The sequence below is a fragment of the Barbus barbus genome, assembly GCF_936440315.1.
Source record: "Barbus barbus genome assembly, chromosome: 33".
In the NCBI taxonomy this organism is placed as follows: Eukaryota; Metazoa; Chordata; class Actinopteri; order Cypriniformes; family Cyprinidae; genus Barbus; species Barbus barbus.
The window spans coordinates 22,452,796-22,473,017 of record NC_136761.1 but is presented as its reverse complement, the minus strand read 5'-3'; the positions used below and the strand labels follow the sequence as shown (position 1 = coordinate 22,473,017).

Below are 20,222 nucleotides of genomic sequence, written 5' to 3'. Positions count from 1 at the left end.
ATCTCTCTGTAACTAAACAACAGCTTTATGATTATCTAACATTATCGCCTTTTCCATTCTGCTCTGGGGGGACATATATGGTCGAATCTCATGAAACCTGTCAAGATGATACCCGGTTCATATTGCACCTCAAAATCAAAAGCAAAAAAAATTAAAAATGATACATTTGCCTAAAGCAAAATAGAGACCATTGGGATTTTTGTGACCACTTCTTTTGCATTATTTTCATGACAATTAAGCACATTGTATTACTGTAATGCATAAAAAATTATATATTATAAATCAGTTATACATCAGAGTAGCATTTGCTTAACTGCCTTTATTTATGCATGTGTAATGAAAATCTAATGAAAATCACTTTTGAGAATAAATGAAAATCTTATAAGGAAAATATCTGGTACATAAATAAATAAATAATAGACTAATTAGTCTTAATTTTCTTTATATAAAATATGAATTTATTCTATTTTATTCTTTCCCTTTGGTTTGGGGGTGAAATATGATGTTGATATGTAATAATAAATTATTTAAATTGTAAAGTATTTATACATCATTGTAGTGTTTGCTGTACTGCCTTCAATTTGTGCTATCCAAATAAAGAAATACTGTATTACAGTAATGAAAATGAGAATCACACTGAAAATAAATAAACATCCAAATATAAAAATTTCAGAAGTGAAATATCTAGTACATTACAGTAATGAGAAGAATCGAAAATAATATCACAAAGTAAAAAGACGAAGTAATTTTACTTTTGGATTAAAATATGGTCTGGATATGCTTTCGTGACATTAACCCGTATGTGGATTACAATGTTTGTACTTTCCTCTGTTGGATCGCCGTCGGGTTTTCATTCTTTATAGAAGGGTTTGAGTTTACATTTCCTCTGTTAAAGCTACAATTAGGGTATTATCCTTTTTCCTGGCTTATTCAGTGTTCACATTCCTTATTCTCTCCCATCCTCTTCTGCCTCACTGGACAAGGGTGTGATTAAAGGAGAGTCTGATTGCAGTCACACTTCTTCAGAGCCAATAAATTGTTAATGCAGAGGGAAAGAAAGACGGATGGGGGAAAAAAATAGAATTACTCTGTTGCTTGAATTATTGAGTGCCAGTTAGAAGAGCTATCGCTTGAATGGTTTCTTTTTTTGTTCCATACATGGATAGAGACGCACACTGTCAGGACAAATCTCTGCCTGCTTTGTTCTTTTATGTTTCCCAGTACAAATAAATCTACCCACAAACATGTGAAGCTCAACCACCTCGGGATCTGACCTGTTAAGTCTTCTCTCCCTTGTGGGGATTTACAATGTATGCATGTTTATGTAATGTGTTGATTTATTCATGCTGAGCAAACTTCATGTGGAGCAGGAATCATTTTGTAAAAGCAGATTTAGTGAACTATTAACCTCGGTTCTTTTCTCAGCATCTGAACTCATTATATTGTTGTTTTTACTGTGTTTGTTTTGAGGGAGCAGTAAAGTAATGACTGTATTCTTCTGCTGGGAAGGGGTAATGTGGGTCAGGGACAGACACACACTAACCACATGTCTTTTAAAGATAGTAAAACCAGCCTCATGTAGCGGATCTGTGTTTCTACTTACCAGGCTGCCCGCTGTATATATGTATAAGTGGTACACAATTATACATGCTCATTCAAATGCTTTGCAAAGCTTGTCCTGTGGTCATTTTGGGTCTTTATTGTCTGACTTTACTTTCACCTACTTGGCTCTCTCTCTCACCTGACATTTAGGTAGTGTTGTTGTGCTTAAAATGTGCTTAAAGGGATAGTTCACCCAAAAATGAAAATTCTGTCATCATCAAGTAGTTCCAAACCTGTATGAATTTCTTTGTTCTGCCAAACACAAAGAAATATATTATGAATACAGTCATTACTTTTCATTGAACTTGACAATTCACTTAACGTATTTTTTTAAATTATTATTTACTTAATAATTTTAAGGCAAGGGGTTTCCTAATTTTTTTTAAGTTAAGTCAACTTATCACTTTTTACAGTTTATGTAATAGTTTTCATAAGATTTGATCATGTTTTGAATAATACATACAGAGGCCTTAAAGGTGTTTGGAGACACTTTTATACATATGAATGGTTTCTGAAGGATCATGTGACACTGAAGACTGAAGTAATGGCTGCTGGAACATCACATGATTTTACTGTATTTTTTCTCAAATAAATGCTCTGTGCGCATATGAGAGTTTTTTCATAAACATAAAAAATATCTTACAAGACTTTTGAATGTTAGTGTACATTTTGGGTTCACTGTATAAATGTCACTGTCTGAATGTTTTGTGTTGCCGAGGTTATATGGAGCTGGTTTTCACATCATCTGTTTGTATTTCCTGTATATGGTAGGCGGGTTGGAAAGAGAATCATGCCACATTCATGACCGAGCTGAAGAACCTGCAGGCATCTGGACTGACTACACTGGGTCACGCTCTCCGCGCCTCCTTCGACCTGCTCAATCTCAACAGACTAGTCTCTGGCATCGACAACTATGGTCAGGTAATAATATCTCCCTTCAGCATTCTTTATTCAGTATAATAGCAGTATAATATGCAGTATGATCAGAAACATCTCCTCACATAATAAGAGTAGACATTGAGATAAATACATCTGCCCGATTTTCAGATCAATCAGTATTTTAACAAATTTTACCTTCCATCCAGCCTTGAATATTTTGTCCTTAAAGGAGTATTTCACTTTCAGAATGAAAATTCTGTCATCTTTTACTCACCCCCCACTTGTTCCAAACCTGTATATGTTTTTTTCATCCGTTGATCACAAAAGAAGATATTTTGAAAAATGTTGGGGTCTGAACAGTTGATGAGCACTATTGACTTCCATATTATTTCTTTCATTCTGAAAGTGAACTACTCTTTTAAAGGAAACAAATACGTTTTATATATTTATGTAACGTAAACATATATTTGCAGAAAACCCAGTGTGCATCAACATGTTCCTTCATAGCTGGAAAGAAGCCATTACTCAAAAATAACCATTTCACAGCACATCTAAAGTGTGCCAGAAGGCATGAGAGTGACCCAGCTAACATATGGGAAAATACTCTGTAGTCCAAAGCTTTAAACCTGATGCTGCCCAGTGCTTCAAGCAGCACCATCCGTTCAGCGAGGCTTTGTAGTGGAGATGCTTTCATCAGTAGTGACAGGGGGTCCTCTTAACTCGGGAGGACGAATGGATGTAGCAACACGCAGAGATTACAGAGCCAATTTTGTGGGGTATTTCGTCTTATAAAACAGTATTTCACAAGAGCACACGGGTATCAACTTAAATTACTGTGATTTGTGTTGTTTCTTCTACAACATCAAACAGAGAAATGTTTAATTGGATTACCTGTTATTCAGAATATTCAGATATTTTACATACACACATTAAGACCATGCTGGACTACCTAAAATAGGAGACATGCAGTCTGAGATAACCCTGAGGCAGTGTGCTAATCCACATGCTCAGTCTGCATGCGTGAGGTGAATAACTGAGTGCTGACCCCTGCAGTATGGACAGAGAGAATGCATCTCCTGCTCACTCACTGTTTACTGTACAATTAACAACATCTGTCAGGTTAAATGTTGCTATGCCATTTTTTTCTCAACTGTGTAGGAATTCGGTTGACACTTATGTATGTACTTTCAGTTAACATTGAAAACTACATAGAAAATCTGATTTTTTTTTAAACATGGGAACAAAAAGAAAGGTTTAGGATTTTGAAACATTTTGAACAAAGATCAAGTTCTGATACAAATTGCCCATGTCATGATAAATTAATACTTTTATTTAGCAAGGATGCATTAAACTGAGCAAATGTGACATTTATAATGTTACAAGAAATTCTATTTCAAATAAATAGTTCTTTTGAAGTTTTATTCATCAGATTTTATTCATTTATTCAAGAATCTTGAAAACGAAATGAATGATTAAATGTCATCGATTATAATAAGAACTGTTTCTTGTGTCTAAATCAGTGTATTAGAAGGTTTCTGGTTTCTGAGACTAAAGTTATGGCTGCTGAAAACTCTGTTTTGTCATCACAGGAATAAAATAGACATTTACACTGAATAACACTCAAATAGAAAAGTTATTTTAAATTGTAATAATGTTTCACAATGTTACTGTTTTTGCACCAGCATCTCCACAACAAGTAGCTCGAAAAATGGATGAAAACAAAGATAGATGTTTCAAATCAGAGTACAAACATTTGAACTATTTATGGTTTATTTAAACTATTTCTTTGAGCTTTGGATTTTTTAAGAAATGCTCTCCTCTCTTCTAGGGTCGGAACCCGTTCTTTCTGGAGCCATCGGTCATTATTACGATCACAGATGGAAACAAATTAACACACAGCTCTGGGGTGGCTGAGGAGGTGAAGGACAAAAACTCTATACCAACATGCCAACGTTTTTTGATCAGCCTGTCCTGACACACAATGTTACGCACTGCAAGCAGTGTGTCTTTCTCATAAACGCCATTGGCATCTCATTTCTTGTTTTCTCTTCCTCCCTCAGCTACACCTGCCTCTGAATTCCCCGTTGCCAGGTAGTGAGCTGACTAAGGAGCCGTTCCGCTGGGACCAGCGACTCTTCGCCCTGGTGCTGCGGCTGCCAGGAGTGGCCGTGCCCGACAGCGAGCAGCTGGGCAGCGTGCCCACTGATGAGTCTGCTATCACCCAGATGTGTGAGGTCACTGGAGGTACAGCCAATCAATTGCATTTTAAAATGCAGGTTAAAATATTTATCAAATAAACCTTCCCTCGTTTAAAGTTCAGTTCATGAGGTCTGGTTTCCACTAAACTGTCCTTTAGATAAAAGTGTTGCTAGACCCTATTAAGGGGAGCCTCAGTCCTGTTTTTCATCTGAGCCCCTCTAAAAATCTGCAATTAATCTGTCAACCTCCTTACAAATCCGTGATTATGTGATTGCTCTTCAGCACAGCTTCCACATGCGAAGGGTCTTTGTTCCAGTGAAGTCATGAAGTAAAATGCAATTTTCCACCCAGTGTTTTTTTTTTGAATCCCTATTTTAAATATGAATATAGCAGTAGTCATTTATCCCGACATCTGAGCCGCTGAAGACACAGAGGATTACTTTTAATGCGCCGATCCCGATCTGCCTTAATGCGGTTCGCACGAATCATTTGTGATCCAGCTTCATCTACAGAAGTGAGTTTAAGGGTTGTTTTTTTAATGAATCTTTGCAAATCAGCTTTCCTAATAACGTGCTAGTTAGCCAGTTTCGCGGCTAAAGTAAACAGTACTGCTCGTCACCCCACGGAAGAGAGGGGCGGGGTCAACAGAGCTCATTAGCATTTAAAGCAACATGGACTAGAACGGCTTGCTGAAAACAGAGCTGATTTTGACATGGTAAAAAAGGTGTTTTTACACTACCATTGAGAAATTTTAACCAAACTTTGTCATAGACTTTTCATTAAGACCCTAAAGAATCATATCAACTTGTGGAAAATGGGCATCCAATGACCCCTTTTAAAAAATATAAATTTGAAGAATGTTGGTAACCAAACCATTTTGATGACCATTGACTTCCATTGTATGGACAAAAAGCAATGAGACATTTTTTTCAGAATATTTTCTCTTATGTTCCACAGAAGATATAAAGTCAAACAGGTTTGTAACAACATGAAGGTGTCCAAACTCTAAGATTATTAGTGATATCAACTGATTAGGTTGCTGAAAGGAAGTAATCTGTTGCCACCCACATATTTGCTTGTATGGTTCAATTTCTTCGGAAACTGCTTCTTGTGTTATATTGTGTTTTGGAAGATTTCCTCCCATGCACTTAGTTTCCGTAAGCACAGTTGTGGTTTTATTTTTAGTTGATAATGCAGTTTTGCTGGTTAATCTCATAGCTCAGCTAACTCTGTTTTCTTACTCTCTCTATAAGGCCGCTCTTACTGTGTGAGGACGCAAAGGATGCTGAACCAGTGTCTCGAGTCTCTTGTCCAAAAGGTTTTGAGTGGAGTTGTAATAAACTTTGAGAAGAGCGGTCCCGATCCACCTCTGATAGGTGAAGGTCAGTGCTGATTCTGTGATGTCATGTTAGTTTTGTGCTTATTGGGAAAACAGTTAATACACAAATATTGTCTTCTATTTGTTCAGATGGTCTTGTGGATTCAGCTCGTCCTTTATCGTCCTTCAGTCCACAGCCCTGGCACAGCTGCCACAAGCTCATTTACGTCCGGCCCAACCCAAAGACGGGCGTTCCTGTGGGTCACTGGCCAATCCCAGAATCCTTCTGGCCTGACCAGAACTCCCCCACTTTGGTAAATAATAACCTACAAAATAGAGTTTGAGTGTAGAGTCAAGCAATGATTTTCTGTTTCTATATCAGTGGGTCCAGACCAGTGCTGTTATAATCAACTATAACTATTACTTAATTATTATGAACTAATTATTATAACAGCTATAACTATAACTTTTGTTAATTGAAATAAAACTGAAATATGAGTATTTGATGAAAAACCTAAACGATGTGAAAACCAGAAATATTGTTTAGGCAACTTGCTGAAAAAAGTTTTAAGTAAAAGCACTAAGATAACTAACTGAAATATTACAACAATTAAAAAAAAAAAAAAGAAAATGACCAAAAAAGTGCATGGAAATGACAAAAAAAATTAACTAAATTAAATCTGAAAATAATAAATAATAAATAAAAGCTAGTTCAAAATGAATAAAAAAGTAACACTTTATAGGAAGGTTCCATTGGTTAACATCGGTTAATGCATTAACTAACATTAACAACGAGCAATACATTGTTACAGTATTTATTAATCCTTGTTAACATTAATTCATGTTAACTCAGGTCCATCAAATAATATTAAAAGATACAACTTTGGATTTTAATAACGTATTAATAATCATTAAATGTTTCAGAAGTATATTTCATTCTTAGTTCATGTTTACTAATATATTTAACTAATGTTGACAAATGGAACCTTATTGTAAAGTATTATATAAAAACTACAATAGAGTAATAGAGTAAAAAAAACTGGTAACAATTCTCACTATTAACTAGTTGCTTATTAGCATGCCAATTATTATCATATTGGCTGTTTATTAGTACTTATAAAGCACATATTCTCCACGACCATATGCTACATCCCTAATCCTACCCAATACTGTACTTAACAACTACCACACTAACTATTAATAAGCAGCAAATTAGGAGTTTATTGAGGCATAATTAATGGTTTGTTAATGGTGAGAATTTAACCTTAAAATAAAGTGTGACCAAAAAACTATAAAAACTGTAAATGTATATAAATAATACTAAAATAGCACTGTATGTAGCACATGTTTTTTGCACTGACTTGTGGTAAATGGTTTTTAAACATAGTTAAATGTGTTAAATCTAGCTGAAAACACTATGGAATTGGCTAAAATATTTAATGAGCGAGCACAGAAGGACTTTCTGCGGAGCTCTGGGACCTGGCAGACGTTCAGCTGTTTCTTTCTGCACGCTGAAATTTCACAGGATCCTTAATAAAACGGAAAAGTACTAGGATTGCAAAAGGTGTTTGGATAGGTGTAATAACATTGGCTCATCCGAGCCGAGTAGATGAAGCAATTTATTAGCCAAAGGTAATGACCTCTGCAAACTAAAGGTTAGCTTTCATCTTGCTCAAGCAGTGCTAATGAATGTGGATGAAGATAAGGGAGCTGAAAAGAGCGGTAACACGAGGAAAGGCTTCACTGTCCTGAGGTTTCCCACCCCCTCACTGTCTATTCTCTCTTAAACAGTACACTGTAGAAACAGCAGCTGGTGCCATGCCAAAGTGCCAGCCTGTGGGCACTGTGAGAGAGCCATTGCCAGCAGAATAAGACTGCTGCAGCTCACCAGAGCTTTAGCACTTAGCGTTAGCTTAACATGAGGTCATTTCCTTCCTGACATCCTCGCTGTCGTGTCTACAGTATTGTGAATCAGTAGCACAATGGTCTTGGGAGCAGACGGTAACACAGGTGCCTTGAGAAATGTCAACTTGAGCAGATAAAGGGCTCTTTCTCATATTCCTAATATAAAGTCGATGTTTTATTTGCTGTAAAACACTCCTTTGGTTTATTTAGTCTTCAGTCAGAGTGTTGTGAGATTATCTGCTCGGGGAATGAACAGCTTGTGTTGTCATGTGCCTGTAAGACATGGGTCATTACCCACTGCTGCTGTGATTACAGGATGAATTGGCCATCTAACAGACATATCTTTTGAAAACCCATTGTGAGAATGTATTACAGAGGATTTCTGTTTTTTTTCTCTCTCTTTAGCCTCCACGATCTGCCCATCCTCTGGTGCGGTTTTCCTGTATCGACTGTGAGCCGATGGTTATTGACAAGCTGCCTTTTGACAAATATGAGCTGGAGGCGTCTCCGCTCACCCAGTTCATCTTGGAGAGAAAATCTCCTCACATGTGCTGGCAGGTGGGACACCTTTTCACACAACTATTTAATCTGATCCGTATTTAGCATGCCATCTTTCACAGCCCCCAGACTGTTGTCTGGGTAGAGCCGAGTTTCACAATGATAGATATCATGGTGTTAAAAGAGCGGAAAGAAACAGTGGGTGTTTAGATTTTCCATGTTTACTGGAATGTAAAAAAAGCACAACACAAATTACATGTAACGTCAGTTTAATGGCTTACACATTTACAGTGACGGTTGTAAAAGTCCTGTATTTAGTAACTGGTCAAACAGCAGCTGAAATGAGATTTTGTTGTATAGTTTTTTTTATTCCAACACAGTGTTAGACAGTACCGTTCAAATGTTTGGGGTCAGTAAGATATTATTTATTTATTTGTCAAGAATTTAATAGCTTTATTCAGCAAGGCTGGGTTAATTTGATGAAAAATAACAGTAAAGACTATTATAATGTCACAAAAGATTTCTGTTTTAAATAAACATTGTCCTTTTGAGCTTTATATTCATCAAAGAATCCCTAAAAAATCTGTTTTTCAGAAACATATTAAGTAGAAGAAGTGTTTTTAATATTGATGATGATGATGATAATAATAATATTTAATAACAATGTTTCTTAAGCAGCAAATCAGCATATTAGACTGATTTCTGAAGGATCATGTGACACTGAAGACTGATGCTGAAATTTCAGCTTTATATCACAGGAATAAATTACATTTTAAAGTATCATAATACAGAAAACAGTTATTTGTAGTAATATTTCACAATATTACTTTATTTTATGTCCGTCCATTAATACAGAGTTTGTGCAAGGTTTCTTACAGTATTACAGTCTAAACTGACTTACACTAGAGGAAACTTGAGGAACAACGATATAATCAGTGCCACAGTAGTAGTCCAAAATACAGAGCAGCGTAAAGTGCAATAGAGTCAAATTAAACCAGTGCCCAAATATACATAGTTATGAGTTTGAATAAGGTGTATGATATAAAATAATATGATATAACAAAAATTTATATCATAGAAATTTCATAATTCTTGTCACCAGTGTCAGTATCACAAAAGACTAATTCTAGCCCAAATAAACAAAACAACTCAAGCTCACTGAAGACAAACAGTCAGCGATTAAATAAGAATAAGAAACTAATTACAAGAAATAGGACAAAAAAACTACAGTAGAACAAATAAATAAGAAATGCTGCATACATTGTATAAAGCAATTAAATGAATAACTGCATATTCTTCTCTGTGTAAATTAATTATATATTACTTCTTATTAAAGTTACAAAAGTGATTTAGTCAAGAGCAGTGAGAGATGTTTTTTCTTTTGTTGTTTGATTAACATGAATGGCAGGAATATTAGACTGCTGTCACTTTAAGAGTTGCCTGGATCCAAAATACTGTTACACATGTGTTTTCTTTCTCAGCTGTTTTGCTTTCACTATTCACTTAAATGACTTTAGGAGGATACTTGCACACATGGAAGTGTGAGCATATAACCGTTCAGTGCCTATAAAACAGCAAAAATTATTTCACGTGAGTGTGTAACCGCGATAGAGATGTAGTCCAAAATCTGTAATTTCTCCTGGTATATAACCCAAAATAGCAACCAAACTGAAAATACTTATGTATACATGAAATCCCACTTTATGTATAAGAAAAAAACATAATTTTGTGTAGATACTGATATTTATTTAACCAAAAAAATTCAAAATCAATGACATCTCTTTTAAATAAAATAGGAAATAATTGTATACACAGAATGTTTTTGCTGGAGCTCATTCACTTCTCTGAAATGATGATAAATGGTCTCTCAAGAGCTATTACCCAGACCATTTAGTTTCTTGAAAAAAAGAAAGAAAGAGGGTTGACAATACTGCAGTAAGATTAAAAGATTTTTATATATATATATACACACACTTGCTATAACAGACTGCATAAAATGCATATAATTTTCACTTGTCACTTGATATCTCCAAAAATATAAGAAAAAATAGAATTAATCCATTTTAAGGAATTTTTAAATACTGAAACATCTTCTTGCTTTTTGTTTTCACTGAAATGAAACAATCTCATCAACAACTAACAAAAAGTACTATTATTTCTGTTCCTGCAGCAATGAGGCCTTCCTCGTTTGAGTGTTTGGTTTGAAAACCTAGCAACTGAATAGCAGCATCCTAGGGTCATGGCAGCGAGTATCACAAGCAAGCACCACTGAGATTTTCTTCAGAAAATCTAAAAACAAGTTAATTTGATTTTTATTAAAATTAATCAGACTGTATCTGCAGTTAAATTATAAACAGCTGAGTGGTTCTAAGCTTTTTAACATTAAATTTTTATTGAATATTTTAATATAAGAATCTGAAAGCTGCTATGACTGATACTGGGCCATGAGCATGGCATGATTACTCTTGGAAAGGAAATAATTTTATACAGATAATTTTTTTTTGCTGGAGCTCATTTTAGTCTTCTCTGAAATGATGATAAGTGGTCTCTCAAGAGCTATTACCCAGACCATTTAGTTTCTTGAAAGAAAGAGGGTTGACAATAATGCAGTAAAATTAAAGGATTTTTCCATGCTGTATTTTGTTGTCACTGGATATATATATTTATATATATATATATAAAAAATATACACTTGCTATAAATACCTTAGTCAGTACCAGGAAATGTTTTTTGCAGCTTCTTTTGATTTTTTTTTTCCTACTAGCATCACACATTTAAAGGGGTCATATGATGCAATTTCAAGTTTTCCTTTCTCTTTGGAGTGTTACAAGCTGATTGTGCACAGATAAGATCCCTGAAGTCTCAAAACCAAAGAGATATGCTTTATCAAATTTAAGACTGCCACGCCCCCTAAAACGGCTCATTCAAACACACCCCCAAGATGTGGAAATATTTTTTAGAAAAGCATCATATTAACCTTTAAGCTCATCAAATACCAATATAACTGAACATCTGTGTGTGTTCTTTTACCATGGTTACAATGTTACATGATTACTTGCCTCACTATAAAAGAAGGTAAATGATAAAAAGCACATCCATTTATACGCATATTTAGAGGCATTTATAGCACACTAGTCTCTGAGGAATCCTGTCACCTAATGAGCCATTAATGAATGGGTTTTGTCTCTGAGAAACAGTTCGATGTGAGAGCTGAGCTCTCAGGAGACACCAGACAATGCTAACTCCTCTCCCCTGTCTCCCAGGTGTTTGTGAACTGCAGCGGCAAACACAGTGATTTAACACATCCGTTCGGCTACCTGAAGGCCAGCACTACGCTCACCTGTGTCAACCTCTTCGTCATGCCTTACAACTATCCCGTCCTTTTGCCACTCCTCGGTACGTGTGTTTCCTCACAACACATTTCCAACCTTATCCTATAAATTAACTTATTTATTGAATTGGACATTTTTTTCCATAGCACATTTCATACATAGTGATATGTTTAGCCATGATAAAGAGAAAGAACAATAAAAGATGTAAAACTCAATTTAAACATCATTTAAGAACAAGGAATAAAAATAATAATTAATAAATAATATAACTTAGAAAAACAGCTAAATATGAATAAAAACTAAAAACTTTTTTTTTTAAAGAAATTAATACTTCTATTCAGCAAGGGCGTGTTTAATAGATAAAAAGTGATAGCAAAGGCTTGTTAGAAAAGATTTCTATTTTGAATAAATGCTTTTTTTTTTACTTTTTGTTCATCAAAGAATCCTGAAAAATGTATCACAGGTTCCAAAAAAATATTAAGCAGCAAAACTTTGATTATACATCGATAATAAATCAACATATTAAAATTATTTCTGTAGGATCATGTGACACTGAAGACTGTAGTAATGGCTGATGAAAATTCACCTTTGCATCACAGAAATAAACTGTATTTTAAATTGTAATAATATTTCACAATATTGCTGTTTTTTATGTATTTTTGATCAAATAAATAGAATCTTAGAATCTTACTTGTAGCTAAATTTTGAACAGCATATACACAAACACAAAGGAATAATAATAAAAAGAATTAAATTTGGAATAAAAAAATTATTTAAAAAAAACACAAAAATTATTTTAAAAAATTACATAATGCAGTAACATTTATACTTTTTTTTGTACATTGCTGCGTAAATTGTGTGCAAGTTTTGCACATCTTTCTTTTCCTTCTTCTGGAGAATGATTTAATTTAGTCCTGCAATGTAGAGTCTGATTTTCTTCAGCACACTTACCATCTCTTATTCTCCTTACAGATGATTTGTTTAAAGTGCACAAGCTAAAGCCAATCCTCAAGTGGCGGCAGGCCTTTGAAATGTACCTGAAGTCCATGCCTCCTTACTTTCTCTTGGTAAGACGCTCTTCGTTCCTACTTTTAAAAAAAAACATCCCAATAGAGCACAGAAGTGCTTACAAAAAAGACAACATCTTTGTGCATATAAATTAATGCAATATACAATTCATGGGCTGTTAGATGCACTCAAGGGTCACTTGTAATCCAACCCTTCTTATGAGCTGTATTTGTTCTATAGTCTGTTAACAGCTGTAATGAGGTCAAGGATACGTGCTCTGAGTGCAGATTCACCCTGAGTGTGTCCTCATTTTCACTTCCTTTGTCTCTGCTTCTCCACCCTTCCTCTCTGTAGCCACTCAAGAAGGCGCTGAGGATGATGGGAGCCCCAAATCTCATCTCTGACAACATGGATTGTGGCTTGAGCTACAGTGTCATTTCCTACCTAAAAAAACTCAGCCAGCAGGTGAGCACGCTTTAGCTGCTGACAGTTAAACCGACGCAGTTTTTGCAAATTAAAATAGTATTCAAACTCATAACTTTCCTTGAAATGTTCTATATTACATATTAACATATTGTATTCATTCAGTATTAAATCCTATCTGTATGAGGCCTAAGTGATGCAGCTTTTTAAATCAAGTTGTACTTGATTTTCTAGGCAAAGATTGAGTCAGACCGTCTGATTGTGTCTGTCGGGAAGAAGCCTCCTCAAGAGACGGGCATCAAGGTTAAGAACCACTCGAGTGCCCTGTCTCTGGCACACCGCCGCGATTTCAAGCAGCTCCTGCAGGGCATCACAGGCGAGGTACCCCTCCGACTCATCGACATGAACTTCAAAGAACTCGCTGGTTTCCAGATTGCACTTCTCAACAAGGTACAGACAGTTTGAGTGGGGCTGAATTACATTACAGGGTCTATTTGAAATCAATCATGTCTCAGTTCATGTTTGGAGGTCAGAATGTAGTTATGCTAATATATACATTTGTATCTTTTAAATTGTATTTTCTTGCTAATGCAGGTTAAATCTGATGAATATTTCTGACTAGACATCTAAGTCTGACTGACTTAAACATATGCGATTTTCTTTAAGTTAGGGAAAAATGTAACTTTTATAATCATTTACTCACCTTCTCTTCAAGGATTTGAAGCCCCAGGCCTATAGGAATGCTTATGATATTCCACGACGGAACCTTCTAGATCAAGTGACTCGGATGCGTTCAAATCTTTTAAGGACAACACAGAAGTTAATCAGAGGCCAGGATGATGGTAATTGTACCAGAGAAAAAAATTACATTCTGCAAAGTGAATCTTCATAACTGTTAATGTGGCCGCACCTTAAGTCATGTTGCCGGATTTTAATGAAATTTGGCAAATTCTCACAGCCAATAATAAAAAGCTGTTGTCTATTAGGGGAAGTCGTGGCCTAATGGTTAGAGAGTCGGACTCGTAATCGAAAGGTTGCGAGTTCGAGCCCCCGGCTGGCAGGAATTGTAGGTGGGGGGAGGGAATATCCAGCGCTCTCTCCACCCTCAATACCACGACTGAGGTGCCCTTGAGCAAGGCACCGAACCCCCAACTGCTCCCCGGGCGCTGCAGCATGGCTGCCCACTGCTCCGGGTGTGTGTTCACGGTGTGTGTGTGTGTGTGCATTTGTTCACTACTCACTGCTGTGTGTGTGCACTTGGATGGGTTAAACGCAGAGCACCAATTTCGAGTATGGGTAACCATACTTGACAATACGTCACGACTTTACTTTACTTTACTATTGTAAGTAGCATAAATGTATGTAGCTCAGCTCACACAGAAGTCACTTACAAACCAAGAAGCTATCTTTTGGTCGGTGTGACCAATCCGCATGATTAACTTGAGCCCTGTGCGAAATTTACATTGGGAAATCTTTTTCCCTCACATGAAATTCACAATCAATTTCTATTAAAATGACTGGATTTCACCTGCAAAAATGGTAACTGTGATGGCATCTTTACACGATGTATATTCACTTTTTATTGTAACACAGCAGGAAACAGAAATCAACTTTGTTTTGTTTGTTTTTGGGTTTTTTTTATTTTGTTTTCACAATATTATGGATGGTAGTTGTTTTGTTTTTCATTTTGTTTTGTTTCGTTCCAATTTGCTTTGTTTTCACAGTATCATGTGTTGTAGTTGTTTGTTTTGTTTTGTTTTGTTTTGTTTTTATTTAGTTTCGTTCCATTTCGCTTTTTCACAATATTATGCATGGTAGTTGTTTTGTTTTGTTTTTCATTTTGTTTTGTTTCATTGCATTTTGCTTTTTTTTCACAATATCATGTATGGTATTGTTTGTTTTGTTTTTTCTCTTTCATTTTGTTTTGTTTCTTTTTGTTTACTGTGGTGGATATTAACAATGATCAGATGCATTTAGCATAGCAACAAGAGAAACTGATTTCTTTTCACTATATTTACATTTCTAATGTTGACATGTAATCAAAAAAGTTAATAAATGGACAGCTGATATTTGTTTAATATTGAATATTTTTTCATGATTCTGTAGACTCCTTGCACAGTATTCCAGTGGGGCAGATGGGAAATTATCAGGAGTATCTGAAGATGATGCCATCACCTCTGCGTGAGATTGATCCAGACCAACCTAAACGACTGCACACATTTGGCAACCCATTCAAGCAGGACAAGAAGGTACTTGCATGTAAAACCTACGGACTGTTCTTTGTATTATATTATTTTGGCGTTAAATTTCAGAAAGCTAGTTGCTGTTGCGTGGGTGTTTCTAATACAACAGCTGAGGGATTGTTGGCAAATTTCACATCTTTCTCTCTTCTGACCACCATAATCAAGCTCTTGATTTTTTTCTTTTTGAAAGTCATAGAAATGCTATCATGAATTTGTAAGAACAAATGAGAATGCAAAAAAAATCCATTTTGATTCACCACTATAGAAGTTCACCCAACTATGATGACTTTTGCTTCTGAGAACCCCAGAAATGTGAAAAGTGTCTTCTGATAATAAAAATGATTACAGGTCAAAACTGAAGTGCCTTAGATGCTAAGTTGTTTTGTTTTCTTTCTTGCTCTTCTCCCAACAACAGGGAATGATGATCGATGAAGCAGATGAGTTTGTGACAGGCACACAAAATAAGAAACGGAGTAACGCCGGGGATCTTAACTCAGGCACTGCCCTGAAGAGGAGGAGGAGTATGTCCCCTCTGCTGCGCCGACCCCAATCTCCTCCAATAATAACCAATCATGTCCTCAGCAAGGGCCCCACAGGGACTCAGGGCCAGCAAGGGATCATCAAACCCATCCCACTACACAAAGGTAAAGTCCTCTGAGTCACAGCTGACTGATTCTTAGCTTGCTGTTTACTAAATTCTTAGACACGGCATACTGCCTACTATTTTTTTAATTATAAGAGGAACAGTAGACACTATTCCATGCTTTCAAACAATAGTATGCTACATTGTTGTCACAGGTACTCATCAAATTGCATGTTCATAGCATCCAGTTATGATCTCTCGAATAATATGTTAGGTTATACTTTATTTTAAGGTGTCCTTGTTACAGTGTAATTATGCAATTAAGTTCAGTGTAATATTAATTAGCAACATGTCCTTAATATAGGGTTAGGATTAGCATTTGGTTTACGGTTAGTTGCATGTAATTATGCATAATTTACTGTTATTACTATAAGTATGTCGTGTAAAAATGACACTATTTTCAGCATCATTGCATCATCATTACAGTCTTCAGTGTCACATGATCCTTCAGAAATCATTATAATATGCTAATTTGATGCTCAAGAAATGTTTCTTCTTAATATCAGTGCTGTGTTATATTTGTGTGGGAACCGTAATACAGTTTTTAGGATTCTTTAATGAATATAAAATTCAAAAGATCGGCATTTATCTGAAATAGTAATCCCTTGTGTCATTATAAATGTCTTTACTGTCACTTTTGATCAATTTAATGCATTCTTCCTGAATTAAAATATTAATTTCTTACTTAAAAATCTTACTGACCCTTAAACTTTTGAATGGTGTAGTGTATGTGCTATATACTGCAGAAATCATAGTAGTTAGTAGTTAGTATGCTATCCCAAAACAGTGTTGCAAAGATTGAGTGTATTGAAAAACCTACCATAAATATAAGTAATAATATGCTGTCATATATTTTCCCCTATAGGAGCTGAGGGAAACAGTGTAGGAGGCACAGAAAGCAATGGGGAGCGAGCGCCAGTCGGGGAGGCTGGAGACGGGTGGCCTGGAGGAGAGGATGGGATGGGAGAAGGACCTGCACCTGTGGAGGACAGAGGAGATGTGGTGACACCAGACGGCGAGGAGGAGAGAATAGGACTGGAGAACTGTCTGGATGAGAGACCCTCTGATCTCACACAAAACTGTGAGGACCTGAGTCCTCCAGGCCAGGAGGGGGTGGAGGAGGGCAATGGAGGAGACACTCCGGCACAGGGCACAATTGTTGTGATTCCCCTGGAGGGGAGTAACGCAGAGCTGCGCACTCGAGTCCTCAAAGAAGTCCGCAAGCCTGGCTGCAGTGAGTATCTAGATATAATACCAAATTAATTATTCATGCCCATTCATTTCTGTATTCTCTTTGAATTATTCTCAAGCTTAAATCAAGTGCACTTGTACTATGAAAGAGTGTATATATTTAACTGAATTGCTAATTATTTTGTGCAGATTATGAGGCAATATTCAGGTTACTGGAGGAGGTGAAGGGGCCAGTGTCAGTGCAGAGGTACTTTATTCATCATGCCATCAAAGAGGCAGCCAGGTGAGAGCTCTCTTCAAACACCCACAGACCTTTCATGCTCCTCTCTCCAGTGACACCACAGAAGATGTCAGCATGTACTGACTGTACAAATAAACAGGTTTCCTAAATACTCCCCAGCCACTGGTCAAGCAAACAGACAAACAGATCATTCCCCACACGTCTCTAATGTGTATATTTCTACATGTGCCCTGCATTGCTGTGTTAGTATTACTTATATAACACCGAAGTAATTAATAATATGTGACCCTGGAGCACAAAACCAGTCTTAAGTGTCAATATCTCGAAATTGAGATTTATACATCATCTGAAAGTTGAATAAATTAGCTGTTAGGTTCGGACAATATTTGGCTGAGATACTATTTAAAAATCTGGAACTGAGGGTGCAAAAAAATCTAAATATTGAGAAAATCGCCTTTAAAGTTGTCCAAATTAAGTTTTTAGCAATGCATATTACTAATCAAAAATTAATTTTTAATATATTTACAGTAAAAAAATGACAAAATATCTTCATGTAACATGATCTTTACTTAATATCCTAATGATTTTTGGCATAAAAGAAAAATCAATCATTTTGACCCATATAATGTATTTTTGGCTATTGCAAATATACCCCAGCGACTTAAGACTGGTTTTGTGGTCCAGGGTCACATATTTTGAATCATTTTTTTATATTTTCTTTTTTAATTTTATTAACTGTGTGTTATGTGCTACTTTTTATGTTTCTATTTAGTTTTCATTTATTTTTATTTCACTTTTTATTTCCGTCATTTTAGTACGTAAACGTATTTCATTTCAGTTAGTTGTCAAGGTAACATTTCTCATTTTCGTTTAAGTTTAAAGGGATAGTTCACCAAAATTAAAACTGTCATCGTTTACTCGCCCTCATTTTAGGTGAACTATCCCTTTAAGTTTCAGCTTTATTTCAACTAATGTTTTAGTTTTTTAGTTTCAATTAACAGTAACCAGACTGGTCACCTATTTCTTGCATGCTCGTTGTATTTGTCTATCTTTACTACAGTTTAGTTACAATTATTAGAATTTATAATTGTTTTGAAACATGTAGTGAAACAGATGGCTCACCTTGGACCCATATCAGGTCACTTTCCCCCTCTCTCAAAAAAATGACATTTTGAAAGATTAATGTGCATCATAAAATTGCACAGAATTGTCTCCAAAGTTCATGCAGAATCTCATTAATAAGACAATTTTGTCTTATAAAAGTACCAAAATAAATTGACTTTAGAAGCAAATTTGCATAAGTATTTTTTAAGAATAAACTAAACAGAAAACAGAAAAATGTTTAAGACATTCTCTGAAAGCAGGCAATAATATGGAATTTAACTTTTCAAAGTAATGTGTATGTAAAGTGTGTTTATGTTATTATATATAATATAATGTCATATAATCCAGTTAAATAGCTGTCTCTCTCTCGCTCAGGTTTAAGAAGCGTGTGCTGATCCAGCAGCTGGAGAGCGCTCTGGAGGAGATTGAAGGCCGACAGTTGCTGCCCACACAACTCAACAACGTCCACAGCAGATAGTGGGACGTCACATCTCAGCGCTGAGAGACACACGAGACGACAGAGCATGCCAACTGAGTACACGGGCCGACCCATCAGCCTCAGTACTGTGCTTTAGGAGGAGATGTAGCGAGGGAGAGAATAAATTAGAGAGGAATGGAGGCCTGTCTGGCTCACGCTCCGGTCCAGGCGCTTCCAGTTACAGAATTGTGTCACAACTCTGAAAGAGTGCTCACAATGGAGAGAGGGGCGTTCCAGGTTTGATGGGGGAGTTCTGTCAATTTGCAGGCTTTCCGGGCCTGAAAGCGGCCGTAATTTAACCATAAGATAATGAACAATGAATAAGTACACTCCAGAAAAGCCAAGCCTCATCCACTGTGTGATTTTACAGGGTCATCCGAGGCAGAGGTCAGCGTCTGTCACGTGAAGTATGTTTATATATTATGTCTGTGCGTCCACTGTTATTTGGCATCAATGGATAGTTCAGAGCTGATAATGGTATGGAAAATGAAATGAAATGCCCACAAGTCATGGGGTTAACAACACAGTTGGACCTTTAAAGCAGTCTGTATTGGGAACTACACTATTGTAGACTCAATAGCAATAACCCTACAATCATCAGTACGCCAAGCTCAATTTTACTCCTTAACTATGAAAAACATGTTTTTACAGTTAAAGCAGAGTTTTCTTTGGAGATTCATTATGAGATTTGTTAGCTGGCCTGTTGTTGTATTCATGGTGATATGTAATGTCACATAGATTAGCGTCATTCAGTGTCCAATAAGCAATAGTGTCCAATTAAACACCCTGTCCAAAAACAACAACACGCTTGGCTCATCACACAAATGGGAAATGCCAACTATGGTGTGAAATGAACTGGTCCACAGCAGAGTTTTGATTCTGTCCAGTATGACATCCTTCGTCATCCTACGCTTCTCATCGGGGAGAAGTCGCAGGACTGCTTCGTTTCATTGCACAGACGCAAGTTACATTGGTGACCCCATTCTTTTGTTTTGTTCATTTTTAAAAACCGATGTATACTACTTTTTATTGTTCATAAATAATAATATAGATTATTTTTTGATGGTATTGCAACAAGAACATAAAAATATTTTAAGAATTGTATAAAACATTTTTTAAACCGATATTATATAGACAAAGTTTTATGATTTTTTTATG

General features: G+C 36.0%; 1 protein-coding gene across 1 annotated transcript in view; it reads left to right on the top strand.

Annotated features, from left to right (window-relative positions):
* LOC306852854 (integrator complex subunit 6-like) overlaps window positions 1-20,222 on the top strand; it is a 24,853-nt gene extending 4,631 nt beyond the window's left edge. The window contains exons 3-18 of the mRNA XM_079389967.1: window positions 2,374-2,523; window positions 4,310-4,399; window positions 4,542-4,725; window positions 5,934-6,062; window positions 6,149-6,312; window positions 8,309-8,461; window positions 11,665-11,797; window positions 12,706-12,800; window positions 13,096-13,206; window positions 13,399-13,614; window positions 13,880-14,006; window positions 15,271-15,413; window positions 15,823-16,051; window positions 16,916-17,284; window positions 17,431-17,524; window positions 18,962-20,222. Of these exons, the coding sequence (XP_079246093.1) occupies window positions 2,374-2,523; window positions 4,310-4,399; window positions 4,542-4,725; window positions 5,934-6,062; window positions 6,149-6,312; window positions 8,309-8,461; window positions 11,665-11,797; window positions 12,706-12,800; window positions 13,096-13,206; window positions 13,399-13,614; window positions 13,880-14,006; window positions 15,271-15,413; window positions 15,823-16,051; window positions 16,916-17,284; window positions 17,431-17,524; window positions 18,962-19,064 (2,490 nt within the window). The 3' untranslated portion in view covers window positions 19,065-20,222. The remainder of the gene's footprint in view (window positions 1-2,373; window positions 2,524-4,309; window positions 4,400-4,541; window positions 4,726-5,933; window positions 6,063-6,148; window positions 6,313-8,308; window positions 8,462-11,664; window positions 11,798-12,705; window positions 12,801-13,095; window positions 13,207-13,398; window positions 13,615-13,879; window positions 14,007-15,270; window positions 15,414-15,822; window positions 16,052-16,915; window positions 17,285-17,430; window positions 17,525-18,961) is intronic.